We start from the raw sequence: 18,576 nt of genomic DNA on the forward strand, positions 1-18,576 counted from the left end.
TACATGGCTCTTGGTGTACACTAGTGTTTGTTCTCTCTCAAGTCTTCTAGAGAAAGGTCTAGGTCTGCAAACCATCACTTTGGTGCTGGATCGCACTCTCCTGAGCCGGACAGAGTGTTGGCAGGGATTATAAGGCAGGCAGGGAATCCTTATGCAACTGGCTAAGTGTGTCAGGCATTTTTCTGCATTCTCAGCTTTTCTCCATAGAATTTTTTTGAGGGGAAGGGAGGACAGTGTAGGAAGCCTTACCACATTTTCCAATCCAGACATTAGCAAAAAGAGTTCCAAATAAAGTTAAAACTATTGTTTAATCAGTATCAGGCTCTTTTTGTGTTCTCAATTTATTCAGAAATCAGAGAGACAGAGGAGTTTTTAAATGGTACCACTAAGAACAACAAATATTATTATGGAACAGAGAAAGGTATGAGAGGTTTCCACCAGCTGAAAAAGCAGAGGCAAAGGCACAGAGGAAGTAGTTTTGGAGTTGTATTCTATAGGCAGAAAAAAATGCTTCAGAGCATGTTGAATTATGCAAAAGGACAGTATCAGAAAAAGAATGCAAAAAGAAAAAAAGGAAAAATTTACTAAAAACCTGGAGTTGATTATATGACTAAAATCTCAGAGAAGAATTTCAGTTCTGGAAGAGACTTGTTCAGTTTGGCTGGAGTGTATGGGACAGAGTTAAACAAACAGGTCAGAAAAGTAACTGAGAACCTGGGAGTGACAAGATGGGAGCTCTGCACCAAGAAGATAACTATAGAAACAAGGTATACATGTACCAATGGGGAGAGAGACCAGAAGAGGGAACCTAACTAGGAGATTATTAAATCCAAGCAAAATTTAATGAGGGTGCAAAAGAGAATGAATGAGAGCTATATTACGGAGGCAGAATCAAGAGAATTTGCCAAATAATTATACATGCTAGCAAAAAGTATATCCATTATCATTTTTTGTTTTCCTCCTACGCACATGTCAAGATTAGGAATCAAAGAAAGCTGGTAATCTTAGCTATATTTAGAATAAATACTTTTGCAAAGTATTTGTCCTTCAGGATGATATTTTCTTTTCTAATACAAAGAAAAAGTATATTTATTAAGAGTATCTTCTTTACTTTCTCAAATAAATTATTTTTTAAGCTTATTTATTTTTAGTAATCTCTACACCCAAGGTGGGGCTCGAACTCACAACCCTGAGATCAACAGTCGCATGTTCTTCCAACTAAGCCACCCAGACACCCCTCAAACAAATTATTTTTTTTTTAGATTTTATTTATGTATTTGTGAGAGAGAGACAGAGTGTGCGTGCACAAGCAGGGGGGAGGGGCAGTGGGAGAAGGAGAAGCAGACTCCCTGCTGAGCAGGGAGCTGGATATAGAACTTGATCTAGGACCCTGGGATCATGACCTGAGCCAAAGGCAGAAGCTTAACTGACTGAGTCACCCACATGCCCCAAACAAATAACTTTAAACATGACTTAAATACCTTGTTTCAGGAAATGCAAATTTAAGTTACCAGTTCAACATGAGGAAAAATCAAATTAACTCCCAGAAACAATGAATGTTGTCTGGAGAATATGATTGAACAATATCATTCTAGGGGCGCCTGGGTGGCACAGCGGTTAAGCGTCTGCCTTCGGCTCAGGGCGTGATCCCGGCGTTCCGGGATCGAGCCCCACATCAGGCTCCTCCGCTATGAGCCTGCTTCTTCCTCTCCCACTCCCCCTGCTTGTGTTCCCTCTCTCGCTGGCTGTCTCTATCTCTGTCAAATAAATAAATAAAATCTTTAAAAAAAAAAAGAATATCATTCTAAAACAAGTTATGAACATGTGACACCAATCTACCTGTAACATGCAACTTTAAAATAATCTTAAAACAGATCTCATAGAGGCACCTGGATGGCTCAGTTGGTTGAGCAGTTGAGCCTCTGCCTTTGGCTCGGGTCATGATCCTGGAGTCCCAGGATCAAGCCCCACATTGGGCTGCCCAATTGGCAGGGAGTCTGCTTCTCCCTCTGCCCTTCACTCTGCTCATGCTCTCTCGCACTCTCATTCTCTCTCTCAAATAAATAAAATCTTACAAAAAAAAAGAACAGGCCTCATAAAAAAGCTAGACTATAACTATAATATGAATAGATAACAAGTGTTTACCATGTGCCTATACTAAAATGATACATGTTAAGAGAGGTAAACCAGAAAACAGACTCTTAACTAACAAACTGAGGGTCGCTGAAGAGCAGGTGGGCGGGGAATGGGTTAAATGGGTGATGGGGAATAAGGAGGGCATTTATGATGAGCACTGGATATTGTATATAAGTGATGAATCACTGAATTCTACACCTGAAACTAATATTACACTATATGTTAACTGGAATTTAAACAAAAACTTGAAAAAAGAAAAAATCAAAAGTAAATAAAATGATACATGTTATCTCACTTAATCTTCACAATCTATGAAGTTGATCCTAATGTAGTTTTCCATCTTACTTACGAAGAAGCTGAGTCTAAGAAAGGTCAAGGCTTGCTTAGGTTTCTTAGCTACTAAGAATCCTAGAGCCAGGATCTGAACCCATGTTTGCTTACCTCCAAAGCCTATGTTCTTAACCATTAAGCTATACTGTCTATAATCGAAATCATATTGGAGTTTCTTGGTTTGAATCTTCAAAAATTACATAACTAAATTATAATTTAACAATTGTAATTTAACAATTCTGTGAAAAACTACATATAAACATAACGCTTACGGATGCTGTTAGCTGGAAGAACTTACACACTAATGGAAATTTACACTAATGTTATTTCAAGTCTGTGCATCATCTCCATGCTCTCACTCTGAGTTACAATAGCAGGTGTATACAAAACATGCCAGAAAAAAAATGTGGTGACCTAAATTTAACTTCCAGTGCTAGGAGTAGCACAGAATGGCATTTGTGAGTCAAAGGCTTTTAATATGTAGATATAATGTGCTGCCCTCTAGTGAGTTCAATACCTTGCATTTAACACTGAACAGTCTCAATAAGTAAAGAAAAACATTTATTATTAGAAAATTCAAATCTTCATTTCATTTTATAGTAGAGTAATAGAACAAATAATTATCATTTAAGCCCCAAGTAAATTTTTGATGTGTAAGAACAAATATAGAAATACAGTTGACCCTTCAACAACGTAAATATTAGGGGCGCCAACCCCCACACAGCTGAAAATCTGAATATAACTTTTGACTCTCCCAAAACTTAACCACTAATAGTCTATTGTTGACCAGAAGCCTTACTGATAATATGAACAATTGATTAACACATATTTTGTATATATATTATATACTGTATTTTTACAATAAAATAACCTAGAGAAAAGAAAATGTTATTAAGAAAATCATAAGGAAGAGAAAATACATTTACAGTACTACATCGTATTTATCAAAAAAGATCTGTGTGTAAGTGGACCTGAGTAGTTCAAACCTGTGTTGTTCAAGGGTTAACTGTACATCCAATAATGATTTACTAAATCAGAATGGTTAAGGAAATACCAGTAGAGAACACTGCAAAAGATGAATTAGAGAATAAAGGGTGGTTACATTTTTTGCGAGGAATTCATGTCTTAAAACCCTGCCTAATTCAAAGTTATTTTCCTATAGGTAGAAATATAAAGAGGGGTTGAGGTAGGTCACAACTACTGTGCTATATTTCCTTTTTCAAGCATAGTTTTAAAGCTTGAAATGACTATAATGACTACAATAAAAACATTTTTTAAGAATGCTTTTAAAACATTTGTAGTGTTTGTAGGAAAGTTTTTTTATATCACTATCTTTTCCCAAATATCAAAAATATTTCCTATTTTAACACCAATGATAGCTTGGCTTAGGAGTACATTAGTAGTTGTGATTTTATTTGTTTTTTTTTTTTAGATTTTATTTATTTATTTGTTTGTTTAGAGAGAAAACAGGGGGAGGGGCAAGGGAGAGGAAAAGAGAATCTCAAGCAGACTCTGGGCTGAGCGCAAAGCCCGATGCAGGGCTTGACCCCATGACCCCGAGATCACGACCTGAGCCAAAACCAAGAACCAGACACAACTGACTTAGTCACCCAGGCACCTTAATGGTTGTGATTTTTGCCAAGTTGGCAGAATTTTCTAATTTTTAAAAGAAAAGTCCTCTTGCTTTAATTCTGCTAGTGCCAATATTTCCAACATTCTCAGTACTAAATTAACAGCAAGAACATCAGCAGTTATTTGGTCTTTTGAGTGCTTTTAAAATTTAATTCAATGACCACTTGGATGACAATATTACAAATTATAAAAAAGGCTCAATTTAACAACATAAGTAAAAATAACAGCAGAATCACGAAAATCACTTGCAGAATTTTCTGTGCCTATAAACAATAGTATGGTTCACAGGACATTTTTAAAGGATACTTAGTATTTCTAGTTACCAGCTAAAGTGGCACCACCTACAGCAAACAGTTTATAATTCACTAGGCCCAAAGCTTTGAAACTAAGTGATTCTTGATGAATTTTTGAAAGGTTTTGGGATTTGAATTACTTAAAATTTTTAGTATAAAGTGATGTTTTGCACTAACTCAAATTCATAAAAACTTACTTAAAACTTGCTTAAAAACCACCATACTATATTTTAAACAGCTTTACTAAGTATAATTTACATACCATAAATCTCTCCCATTTTAAATGTAAAATTCAGGGGTACCTGGGTGGCTCAGTCAATTAATCTCAGGGTCCTGGGATCAGGCTCCATGCTCACTGGGGAGTCTGCTTGTACCTCTGCGCCTCCCCCTGCTCGTACTCTCTCTCTTTCTCTCTCAAATAAAATCTTTAAATAAATAAATAAATGTACAATTCAGTGAGTTTTAGTAAGTGTATAGAGTTGCACAACCATTATCATAATCCAGTGCTAGAATGATACTGTATGTTTTTTCAACTATTATTAACTTCACCTACCTAAAGTAACCAAATAATTCATAATACCAACAACTCAACATTGTTTTTGGATCTGCTATTTTTAAAACAGAGAATAGATTTAATTTACTTTTAATTAACACACTCTTATCTAAAAAGAGAAATGCTAAACATACTGAAAGAATCATGCTGAGGAGGATTTAAACTGTCCTCCTAATAATCTTGTCCACAGTGTTAATTTGGCGAACTATGACAGATAGTGCAGATGTAAAATTAAAATAGAGTCCCTGTTTATATTTTGAACTCCAAATTAGTGAAATGAGTTTTGCTGAGGTTCTATGTAGCCAATAAAACCTGACATGTGTGACTTCTAAAACTAAGATGATTTACAAGTGAGTATAAAACCAGCTATAAAGACTTAATGGCAAATACTCACCTACGAAATAGCTCAATGTTAGCAATATTTCCCAAAAAATGTGAATTGATTTCAGCCTTTTTTTTGTCTTAGAGGAGGAGTAGGAGGAGGGGCACAGGGAGAGGGAGAGAGAGAATCTTAAGCAGGCTCAATCTCAGAACCCTGAGATCATGACCTGAGCCAAAACCAAGAGTCAGATGCTTAACCAACTGAGCCACCCAGGCATCCCCGTATTAGTCTCTTTTAAAAACAAATGTACATCTTCCTAAATTAATGGTTAACAAATCAAAGTGTTGGGAGGCTTGTGTGCCTGGAGAGGGCATAAAAGCCTGATGCTTATTCCCCATACCTTGTCCTATGCATCTCTTCCATTTGACTGTTCCTGAGTTAGAACCTCTTACAATAAACTGGTGATAGTAAGTCAAATGTTTCCTTAAGTTCTGTGAGCTGTTGTAGCAAACTGTTGAACTTAAGGAGTGAACTGTGGAACTCCTGATTTATCGATGGTTGGTCAGAAGTATGGGAAACCTGGACTTGTAATTGGCATGTAAGTGGAAGGCAGTCTTGTGAGGCAGAGCCCTTCATCTATGAGGTCTGTGTAAACTCTGGGAAGTTAGTGCCAGAACTGAATTAAACTGTAGGACGACCAGTTGATGTCTAAAGAGAATTGGAGAATTGCTTGATATGGGAAACACACACTTGGTGTCAGAAGTGTCTTGAGTAGATGGTAACAACCTTTCCTCTAAATATTTTTTGTTAATGGTTTCAATGAGAGCACTGATGACCAACTAGACCAAACTGACCAAACTAGAGACTGACAGCTGAAAGGGATATCAAATCAGAATCTACATGATCTTAACAATTCAGAATGATGGCTCAGAAGTGACAACTTATAAGAATAATAAATATAACATCTAAAACTTGGGTCCAAAACAATAACTGCACAAGAATAAATGAGGGAAGATATAGCTTAACAATAACAAATCTAACAATAACAAAGAACTTAAATGTTTTAGTAACTACAAGCTCAACATTAGTAATGTTAGAAAAGCTAATGTAGTCCGTGGGCTCTGTGATTATAACGTCCAGAATTTCTACTTTAAGACAGTAGAGCACAGGCATTTACTTCTCCTTCTTCCCAAAGGCCAATTGAAAGTGACAGAAAAAAAAAATTAATGGAGAAAATTATAGCATCACTGGAAAACATGAAGATGATATCAGTGGACAAGAAATTATATTCTTATTTTTTTAAATTTTTTTAAAGATTTTATTTTTAATTAATCTCCATACCCAATATGGGGCTTGAACTCACAACCCTGAGATCAAGAGTCCCACACTCTACCAACTGAACCTGCCAGGCACCCAAGAAATTTTAAAGAATACCTCAAAATTGGCAAATATAGGAACAAAGTAGAATAAGAACAACAACAACAAAAATCCACAGCCTTCCTGAGTGTCCCAAAGAAGTTCCAAATTCCAAGCTAATAAACACTGTTACCCTGTACCTAGCACTTTATATGTATTATTTCATTTAATCCTCACAATTATTTTGAAAATAGGTATTATATGCCCATTTCTCAGAGAAGGAAGCTGAGGTTTAGACAAGTTATATAATTACACAGCTAATAAATGGTGAAGCCAGGCTTTGAACCCAGTTAGTGTGAATCTGGACTCTGTGCCTTCAGTTATTATGGAGATATAGGCCCAAGGGTAATCCATTAAAGTAATCATTAAAGCACTACACTACATTCAGCTGGTACTGGGGCCCCTGGCTGGCTCAGTTGGAAGAGCATGCAACTCTTGATCTCAGGGTCATGAGTTCAAGACCCATACTGGGTGTAGAGATTACTAAATAAACAGAAACTTTAAATTCAGCTGGCACTATTTCCCTCAAGTAAGAATAGTAGCTCTTCTTTTGTCCTTGGATTAAACCTTGGTAACTTCCTTCTACAAAATGAGTGAAGTATGTCTAGAGTGCCTAGAAGGCCTGAGAGAGGAGGAAAGATGCAAGAGTTAATCTCAGATCCCCACACACGTACGGAAGAAGGAAAAATTTTTTAAGGGAAAGAAGATCCACATTAAATAAATACCACCACAGGGACGCCCAAATGGCTCAGTCAGTTAAATGTCCAACACTTGGTTTCGGTTCAGGTCATGATCTCAGGGTCGTGAAATTGAGCCCTGTGTTGGGCTCCTTGCTCAGCACAGAGTCTGCTTGGGATTCTTTTCTCTTCCTCTCCCATCCCCTCTGCCCTTCCCCCATCCCAGGCATGCATGTGCACGCCCACTCTTTCTCTCTCTCTCAAATACATAAATAAAATATTTTTAATAAAGAAATACTGGGGCACCAGTATTTGGCTCTCAAATAAATAAATAAAATCTTTTTAATAAATAAATACTGGGGCACCTGGGTGGCTCAGTCAGTTAAGTGTCTGCCTTCAGCTCAGGTCATGATCCTGGAGTCCCGGGATCCCTGCTCAGCAGGGAGTCTGCTTCTCCCTTTCCCTCTACACCCCCCCCCATGCTCACTCTCTCTCTCTCAAATAAATAAAATCTTTTTAAAAATTTATATAAATAAATAAATAAATACATACATACATACATACATACATACTACCACAAAAAATGTTTCCTTACTTTAGCAGCTATGGGGTTTCCAGGCTGCCTGCTCCACAATTACATCTCCTAAAGGGGACTTTGCCTGTAGGCATACTCTACTCACAGAGTTCACAGTCAATCATCCCATTCAAGGAAGGTATCTGTCTTGTAAAGTCATGAGGGAATCTAGCATGGTGGTTCCGAATATGAACTCTGAAATTAGCCGGCCTGGGTCCAAATCTGGGTTCTGTCATTTGACAGCCAGGCAACTCTAGGGAAGTTACTTACTATCTCCCTTCCTCTTTCCCCATCTGAAAAATGAGGATGATAACTATATTTCTCTTATAAAAGTTGTTGTGAAGATAAAATGAGATAATTTTCACTCAGTGTTGTACCTGAGGGAGAGAAGAAACTACAGTGTATGTAAGTGCTCAGCAAAGGGCCTGGCACATGGTAACATGCAAGCAATGGTAGGTGTTAGTTATTAAGGACAGGGCAGAGGAGAAGAACATAAATTAGATGACTGCTGAGAAATCTTCCAACCTTGAAAATCTATCAAACTTAAGACAAAAAAATACGTAATTTCATCAAATAAGACTAAGCAAATTCCAAAAAGTGAAGTAGTCACTGAAATCAGATCAATACTTGTTTTAAATTCACTCCTGAACCTCTAAAGTTATTTAGTAACATCTTTATTTATGACTACTAACTATAAGTTGCCTCCCAATAATATAAATTAAATGTGTAAAATGAATTTGGATTTAGAGAATGAGGAGAGTTAACTTACTTCTTTTTTTTTTTTAAAGATTTTATTTATTTATTTGACAGAGATAGAGACAGCCAGCGAGAGAGGGAACACAAGCAGGGGGAGTGGGAGAGGAAGAAGCAGGCTCCTAGCGGAGGAGCCTGATGTGGGGCTCGATCCCATAACGCCGGGATCACGCCCTGAGACGAAGGCAGACGCTCAACCGCTGTGCCACCCAGGCGCCCCGAGTTAACTTACTTCTAAGCAATTTTGATCAGTATCAACTAAGAGATATAACAGAAGTACTCTTCCACCAGAAACTTGACCATAGATTGAGTTCTTTCAATCCGAAGTTCAAAAACAGAAACTTGCAAAAAGAGAACAATTTCCAGAGAACTCCCAAGAAAGAACAAAATAGAACAGCTTTATGTCAGCTGGAATCCCCAGGGCAATAACAGGCCAAGGCACTGCAGGAAAAAGCCAGTCAGCTTAGAAGTCACTGACAGCCCAGGTTAAGACATGGGCTGAGTTGGGAATTTATTCCAAACCTAAGCTAACCAAATTTATGGATTGATTATGGGTTCCACTCTAGAAATCCTATCCATTTAGAGTTCCAAATTAACAACAATTTACTCAGAAACAACTTGAAGGTTCCAGAAATGAAGCCATCTGCCTAGGGGACTTCTTGTCCAGAAGCAATGTGAAGCCAAAGCAGACCTTCTGGGGCAGCACCTAAGAAATCTTTATAACCTGATCAGAGATGGACTTTGCCAACCTCTATGGTCAGTAGAAAAAGAAACTCTGGGCATGTTAAACAGAGCCAAATCTGAGATGCACATTACAAGACTAACAAATATAAGAACTGCACACCTACATGATCTTTACCCTGAGGCTGGAAAGAAACTGCAGGTAGACAATAGAACAGTGAGGGCATAGCCTCCATTCCTAGAATAAGACATTAAGCCTTGGGGCCCTTTTCCTCTCCCCACCTTATACTTAGAATTTTTTTCCCACTCCTATTTCTCTGTGGTTTTCCTTGCCACTTTACTTTTCTATCTTTTCTACTTGTTCCATTCCATTGTTACACTTGAATTCTTCTAAAATTCCTTCTCTGTCCTTTCTAAATGTCATAATAAGTTACAAAAGAAACTGTGTATAAAAAAAAATATATAAAAAGAAGGCTTTGACAAATTCTATTTGTTGACATGAATACTGTCAACTTTTTTTTTTGGGACAGAAACTACTAAAAATTCTCAAGCCTAATGAATAATTTTGGTGACAATATAGTATGAAAAAACAAGGACCAAAATAATACAAAGAAGCTTCATATAACCCTATGACATATAGACAATAATTCTTTTTTTTAAAGTTTATTATTATTATTTTTTTAGTAATCTCTACACCTAACGTGGGGCTCGAACTCACAACCCAAGATGAAGATTCACACACTCCTCCAACTGAGCCAGCCAGGCACCCCTACACAGTAATTCTTAATTCTAACACAAATGAGATCTTTTACCTAAATTCAAAATACATAGATACATAAGCATCTCAAAATGTAGCCACTTTTAGTATATTATGTTCAGAAAAAAATGTGGAAGAACTTTAATACTCCTTAACTATTTTTATTCCTTATAATAAAATAGCAATTCTCCTCAAACTTAAAAAAACATATTTTTACCAAAAAGAGATGCAATGTAATTTTGTCTTCATTCTTTGGAACATGTACAGAATTCAGGGAAGCAATTTTATTCATTCATCCCTTTGAAGACGTCACTTAAGTAAGAAATTTTTTCCAAAGTTCTTTTCTCTTTAAAATAGGATATAAGGGTAATGGTATATAATCATGCATGTCCTAACTACTGATACGAAAATCTAGCCTGCAGTTAAAATGGGGTCCAAGAAATAGAATTACTTTAAATATTTTAAGTGTATGCCATGAGCTACATGCACACTTTTGAGGTGTGCCCCTGTCCCATATTTATATTATTGTTTATTTTCTTCCTCTCTCCAACACTTGGACTGGGATTCTTTCACTTAGAATGTCATTTTAAAACAAAGTCACAATCCTACCTATGGTAAGCATTTGACATTAAATCTTTAGGGTGTTAAGTTCACTCTAGAAAAATAAAACTGAAAGAAAAAAATCAGTAAATATGATAGAACTTTTTTCTCTGGACTATTTTCTAAAAAATATATAACCATATTAATACACTTAAGCAAGTGATTCCGAGAATATAAAAGAAAAAATTCACACATTTCAAAAAACCATATAAAATATCCATCTTACCGATATCATTAACGAGGGAATTAGAATCAGATGCCCCCAGGGTAGCTTCAAACTCCTCTTGGAGACGATATGCTCTTTGCAGCAGAGCTTCAAGTTTATGGATAAATTCAGTACTAATAATATCCTACAAGGAGAGAAAAAGTACACATAGCCAATATGAGATTCTAACATATAAATCCTCAATACCTTCCACTGTTAAATGAAAGACAGAGAAAGTGTGGGATATGAGGAACAACTGTTGGGTGGTGACGGCACTGGGTTCTAGCTGGGCCTTTGGCCAGGACACCTCAGTTCTCAGGGATTCAGCTTCTCTATCTGTAAATTTAAGGGTGGGACTCGATCTGGGGTTGTCAGAGTAAGATCCCTGACCAGCATCAGCATCATCTGGGAAGTTGCAAGAAACACAAATTCTCAGGAGCTAACCCAGCCACTGAATTAGAAACCCAAGTCTCTTTTAACAAGCCCTTCAGATGATTCTGATGCATGCTCAAATTGGAGAATCACTACCCAAGATAATCAGTAAGTACCAGCCCAGTTCTAACTCTATGTGACTTATGAATATAATGGTACTTAATTAAACATAAAGTATAAAGCAGACTTTTTAAAATCCCTTTAGAAATCATATTAGCTTAATTCTACATATTCTTAGAAAATCAGGGAACTTGATTATGAATTGCAAATTTGGAGTTTAATAATTCACAGAACAGAAAAAGCCCAATAAGACATACCCCCACATAATCCCCAAGGGAGACAAAAAAAAAAACAAAACAGTTCTATTAAATGCCACAAAAAGCAAGTACACTGAATCAACATTAACCATTGTTCAATTCTTCCAATATTATGAAGGCCACTCTCAGATAAATCACCCTTACATCTACACTTTCTTCAGCAATGGCATCTCCTGCACCCAATTTAATGGAACTACAGGCTTCATCTTCAGCCTGTCTATTTCGAAAGGTAAGAGCCTGCTCCCATCGACGCAATGCCTCTTCAAACAATTCCATACCTATGAATTAAGAACAGAACAGTTGCAAATAAGAAAAATCAATGCCAAAATAAAATTATTTTGGGCTGAAGTCTTTTTCATATAGTTATCAACAATGGCACAGTCTGACTGTAACTTTGGCACTAAAGAAGAATTTTACGTTCACCTCATTTCATAACAGAATTTTAATTTCCCAATGTATTCTAGACCTATAGATCTAGTCAACTAAAAATCAGAGAGCAAACACCAATATGTTTTCTTTCCTTTTTTTTTTTTTTAATGTAACTAAAATTTATATCATGCTTCGGATTTTTCTAGAATAGTATCACGAGCTCATCACAAGTCCAACAATGGCTAATTTTATATTCACACAATTATCTTTCAATATATCCCCCTAAATTAAAAAGATAGGTAAATAGAAGAAACTAGTTGATAAAAAGCTATCAGGTTTGTATGAGGTTGTCAGAAGGAGAGAGTAAAGCTGAGAGGAAATACCATACTAAGTCTAGAATAAAGTTTTTCTTTCTTGCTTTATTTATTTACTTGAGAGCGAGAGAGAGAGCCAAAGAAGGGGGTAGGGGCAGAGAGAGAGGGAGAAGAGGACTCCCTGCTGAGCAGGTAGCCCAATGTAAGGCTCGATCCTAGGACCCTGGGATCATGACCTGAGCCAAAGGCAGATGCTTAACCGACTGAGCCACCTAGGCGCCCCACAGAATAAAGTTTTTCCATCTTCTTTCCCAACAAAAGGTTTCTTAAACTACATGATACCAACTTGTTGATTTGGATGGATAAACTCCTGGGTCAGTCAAAAATCTACAAGACTGTTGGAAAACCCACCAAGGGTTACAGTCCAAGTAGAAATTCCATATCCCCTCAGCTAGACACCTTTTATGAGGGAAAAAAGGTGAATATGTGCTTCTTTTACTCCAAGTAAAAAGAGTCTTACCAAAATAATTATATACTTCAAACAAAACCAAAATATTTCAAAACTTCAATTTTTCTATACATATAAAAGAAAAAGATCTTTAAAAGCTACTTAATTTGGGGGTGACTGGATGGCTCAGTTGCTAGAACATGCAACTCTTGACCTCAGGATCATGAGTTTAAGCCCCATGTTGGGCATGGAGCCTACTTAAAATAAAAATAAATAGGGGCACCTGGGTGGCTCAATCAGACATCTGACTTTTGGTTTTGGCTCAGGTCATGACCTCAGGGTCATGAGATCAAGCCCTGCATCAGGCTCTGCGCCCAGCTCGGAGTCTGCTTGAGATTCTTTCCCCCTCTTCCTTTGCCCCTCTCCCTGCTTTCTCTCTCTCTCTTCCTCTCTCTCTAAAATAAATAAGTAAATCTTAAAAAAAAATAATAATAATCAGCAAATCAGGTAGGTGAGTGTAACAGATTGAATAATGGCTACCCAAAGATGTCAGGTCTTAGTCTCTGGAACCTGTAACCGTTACCTTACAAAGAAAAGGGGTCTTTGCAGATGTGATTAAATTAAGGAATTTAACATGGGGAGATTATTCTAGATTATTTGGTGGACCCTAAAAGCAATTACAACCGTCCCAGTAAGAGGCAGAAGGAGATCTGGTACACACAGAGGAAGTGATGATGGAAGGTAGAGACTGGAGTCACATGGTCACCAGCCAGAAGCCATCAGAAGCTGGGAAAGCCAAGTAACAGATATTCCCCTAAACCTCTAGAGGAAGCATAGCTCTTGATTCCAGCCCAATGATAATGATTTCGGTCTTCTGGCCTCCAAAACTCTGAGAGAATACATTTCTGCTGTTTAAATGACCAAGTTCATGGTAATTTGTTAGAGCATCCTCCAGAAACTAATATAAAAATTTATGTTATATACACTAGATTCAACAGATATAAGAACATTTTAAAATTATATTGCTTCCTTTAAAATAATTCATCATTCTTTAGTTTCACATTAAATGTGAGTATAATATCTTAAAACTTTATAATGTTATTCCTACCCATCAAGTATAAGTTCTCAGGAGTGGTCACAGGAATATTAACAAGTTTAATATCATCTTCATCTGCTTTGTCCCAGGAGTTAGAATTGCCGCAAGCACAGCTATGACAAGAATTGACACTCTGGACCTAAAATTAAGATCGACAGAAGTTACTTCAAAATCTCTTTTGTGGCAATATCTTGCAATCTTTTATATTTATAAATTATTTATATAAATCCTATTCCTGGTAAAACAACTTATGTAATTCCTACCTGAAGAAATAAATCTGATTATATTCAGTTAGGAGTCATAAGACTCTAAGTATTTTAAGCCTTTGCTCAAAAATACACAGAGTATTTCAAACAAAAATCAGTTATTTCCATAAAAAAATCAAGCAGTTATTTTTATAGTTTACTGTTTTATTAAGTATTTACTTATAAATTTTATCCACAACTACTTTGGTTTGAGATAGCTTATTTCCTTTTTAGAATTTATTAACAATGCTGTTTCTCTGCTAACCAATAACTAAAACTGAAAAGCCTCTATCATCTTCCCTTCTCTAGCACTGAGCCAATTCATTTCAGTCACCTCTATGCAAATGACTATTTAGTCTCTACTTCAAGTTCTGTCCTTTCTAAATAAATCTAGGGGCTTCTGGGTGGCTCAGCTGGTTAAACGTCCAACTCATGATTTCAGCTCATGTCATGATCTCACGGGTGATGAGATCGAGCCCTGTGTTGCACTCCACGCTCACCAAGGAGTCTGCTTGGGATTCTGTCTCTGCCCCTCTCCCCACACATGGGCACCCACTCTCTCTCTCTCAAAACAAATAAATAAATCTTTTTAAAAATAATAAAAATAAAGAAATCTAACCTTTATTTCCATCTCTTCTGCTGGTATCTTAAACTGACTATATCAAAAAGGAGCTCTGTATCTTCCCAAAACAAAACTTTTCCTCCTCTCAGGTTCACTAATAATCCATCCCCGTAATTTCCCAAAGTAGAAAACAGAAAGTTATCTTTAACTTCTCTTCCCACACCTCTCATATCCAATAACCAAGTTTTGTGGACCCTGTCCCCTCCTTTCCACATCTGTTGCCTTGTTCGGGTACTCAGTAAAAGGCAAAAATCTAGATTCATAGCCCTACCAGTGGAATTATGAGGTCAGTTGACGCAAGTACAGTAAAGCGATTCTAAAGACTTTCTACTCACATTTGTCATGAAACTCCCTTTCTCTATTTAGTAGTTAAGAAGAACAGCTACAACTTTCAGTTGAAAAATTTCAAAACAGAGGCACTTCTCTGACATAGAGTAAATCCAGATTATAGAATGGGCATATATTTCATCATACTACTCAGTTTTTGTTTTTTTTTAAGATTTTATTTGTTTATTTGACAGAGATAGAGACAGCCAGCGAGAGAGGGAACACAAGCAGGGGGAGTGGGAGAGGAAGAAGCAGGCTCATAGCGGAGGAGCCTGATGTGGGGCTCGATCCCACAACGCCAGGATCACGCCCTGAGCCGAAGGCAGACGCTTAACCGCTGTGCCACCCAGGCGCCCCGATACTACTCAGTTTTAAAGAGAGAACGCCTGCAGGACTTTGATCTAGATGTTCCTACCACAGAATAAATAGCCTTTAAAAACTGAGTATATTTTTAGGCACGTAAGAATGGGACAGCTATATATTCCAACAAAATATAGAAGCAAGGTACAGAATATGGTGTTCAATAAACTACTTAAAATAATGAATATATAGGATGGTAGAGGCATACGCTCCCAGAGGTTCATATGTAAGAAATTACCAATGTTGTTTGTCTCTAAGGAGGAGAGCCAAGAGAATCAGGAACACATTTATCTCTGTACACTTTTTTGCCTCTTCTTTATTTAGTGGTAAATGTATATATCCTACCTATTTAACAAAATTTTTAACTATATTAAACTTCAACATATACTAACTTTATTCCTCACTTGTCAATCAATACTATATTAATGCTTAAAAGAACAAGGTGAGGAACTCCACACTTGGCTTCAGCAAGCCACACACTATTACCTCCGCAGGCTCATTATTTCGTAACCTAGTACAAAGTCTGGCCGCTTTGTTCCAGCATTTTTGCGGAACATCTAGTTTTGAAGCAATACTTTCACACCAACACCATTCTTCAGAACCCGATGTGTCCACATCACTTATTCAAAGAAAGCTGGAACCAAACTGGCTGGTTATTTAGCAAAAGGAAAATTTTACTGGCTTAAAGAAAACAGACACAACCAGATGATTTAAGGTTCTTTCCATACTAAGAGCTACCTATAATTATATGACATTTAAACAAATAGATAAAATAGACACAAAAGCAGATCTGTAAAATAATAAATTTTTTTCATTACTTACGGAGGCTAAACTCTGTGCAGAACCTGAGTATTTACTGAAAAGTCCTCCATTGGCATAGTTACAAGACTGAGATCCTTTGTCTTTGGCAGAACTCAAAGATAATGTCAAATTCTGTCTACTACTGGAACAACTTGAACCTACCAAGTAACAAATATATCGATAATATTAGAAGAATTAGTAACTCCAATGATAAATTCCAGGTAAAATCTCCAAGTTTACATTATATTCATTCAGAAAGCTTCTAACTTTAAAACTCATTTCACTTGATTGTGTAAATTACTAAATGTACACCATTATTAAAATCTACATCTCTTCACAATTGCTTTTAACACTGCTAAACTCTGCTTCCTAAATGAAAAATAAAATATTCACCTAATTAATTAAAGCAATATTTGAATGATCTATTATAATCCGTATAAAAATACTGGCAACTAGGGGTGCCTGGCTGGCTCAGTTGGTAGAGTGTGCAACTCCTGATCTAGGGTTTATGAGTTCAAGTTCCATGTTGAATACAGAGATTAATTAAAAATACAATCTTTTTTAAAAAAAATACTGGCAACTATGAACCTTCAAGTTATAAATTTAACAAAATATAAGCACTTCCTTTCCTGAATTACATCTAAACTATATCCATATCGCATTACATTGTAATTAGTTTTTTACCATCTATCTATCCATCTATGGCAGACAATGTGTCTTAGTCCATCTTACCACAACAGTTAAGACACTCCTCAGTTCAATTTCTGGACTTACATGACCATGAGCAGATCACTTAAGTTTTCCTTATCTCAATTTTCTTTATGTCTAAACACTAACAGGATATAGTCCTAATTCACAGGATTGTTATAAAGGTTAAATCATGAAGTGAATACACAGCATTTAGCACTACACCTGAGATCTAATAAAATCTCATTAAGTGAGAGCCATCATTACTGTAATGTTCGCTGTACTTGGCACAAAACAGTCATTCATTGATTACTTGCTGGACAAATTAATCACAAAAGCATATGATACTCTAAATAAAAAATTAAAAATAATTAAGAATTTAAAAAATAAGAAATTCAGCATGCTCAAGAAATTCAGCATGCTCAAGAAATTATTGTTATTGATACACTTGGCAGTATGTACTATATCTCTAACAAAAACTACAGATCTTTTAAAGACCAGCAATTCTACTGCTATTTATATACTAAGAAAATAATCAAACAAGTGTATGCAAAGCAAGAAAAACATTCTAAAGAAAACAACAGGGAACTGCTCAAAGAAATTGGGGTATATGTTTATAAATTTAACACTAAATATGTATTAAAAATGATAGCATAGAAATGTATTTGTTGACCTAGAAAAATATTCTTATATATAGTTAAATATCTTACAAGCAGGCTACAAAAGGTATTATCATAATTTTACTATATACCATTTACTTGTACATAATATAGAATTTTATGTCTCAATCTATTTAAATGCAAATAGAAATGGACAGATATTTGCCAAAATATTATCGGTCATTACTTCTGGGTAGCAGAATATCAGGTGATTTTAATTTAATTTTTTGTTTGCTTATCTGCATGTTCTAATATTTCTAAAATGAATCTGTATTATCTGTGAGTTAAATATTAAGGAAAGGAATTTTGGAGACTAAAACACTGAAATCACTGCACTCTAGTTATGATTTATATATAAAATTTCTCTTGTAGACTTAATTTAGCTACCTCCACATACCTTTGTCTGATGCTGCTCTTTTAGTGTATTCAAGTACAAGGTGCTCTGGTTCCCACGGTAATATTTTTCCTTTCTTCCTTCCACGTCTTCTTTTAAAGTGATGGGCCAGAAAAATTACAGATACAGCACTCACTGCAGTTACCACAAACAACTTTTTTGCTACTGGTGAAAATTTTATCTGGAAAAGATGCAGGTAGATTGAAAAAAAACTTCTTATATTTGTTTACTTAAAATAAAGACTTAAGGGGCGCCTGGGTGGCACAGCGGTTAAGCGTCTGCCTTCGGCTCAGGGCGTGATCCCAGAGTTATGGGATCGAGCCCCACATCAGGCTCCTCCGCTATGAGCCTGCTTCTTCCTCTCCCACTCCCCCTGCTTGTGTTCCCTCTCTCACTGGCTGTCTCTATCTCTGTTGAATAAATAAACAAAATCTTTAAAAAAATAAAATAAAATAAAATAAAATAAAGACTTAAGAACAAAATTTATTCTTAAACTAACCTAGTTCTAAGTATTACCAAGAGAATATTATTTCACACTCTTTAAACGACAGCTAGCTCAACTTGAATTTTAAAAAC

The 18,576-nt window shown here is 36.2% G+C and overlaps 1 protein-coding gene across 3 annotated transcripts in view; it reads right to left on the minus strand.

The window, feature by feature from the left end:
• Nucleotides 1-18,576, minus strand: part of MIGA1 (mitoguardin 1) — a 96,352-nt gene that overhangs the window by 61,250 nt on the left and 16,526 nt on the right. For all 3 annotated transcript variants that reach the window (XM_026497766.4, XM_026497769.4, XM_048220417.2), the window contains exons 3-7: nucleotides 18,004-18,181; nucleotides 16,282-16,418; nucleotides 13,918-14,044; nucleotides 11,823-11,956; nucleotides 10,951-11,074 (exon numbers count right to left, since the gene is read on the minus strand). In XM_026497766.4, coding sequence (XP_026353551.1) covers nucleotides 10,951-11,074; nucleotides 11,823-11,956; nucleotides 13,918-14,044; nucleotides 16,282-16,418; nucleotides 18,004-18,181 — 700 coding nt within the window. The remainder of the gene's footprint in view (nucleotides 1-10,950; nucleotides 11,075-11,822; nucleotides 11,957-13,917; nucleotides 14,045-16,281; nucleotides 16,419-18,003; nucleotides 18,182-18,576) is intronic.

The sequence above is a fragment of the Ursus arctos genome, unplaced genomic scaffold (assembly GCF_023065955.2).
Source record: "Ursus arctos isolate Adak ecotype North America unplaced genomic scaffold, UrsArc2.0 scaffold_12, whole genome shotgun sequence".
NCBI classification, from domain to species: domain Eukaryota; kingdom Metazoa; phylum Chordata; class Mammalia; order Carnivora; family Ursidae; genus Ursus; species Ursus arctos.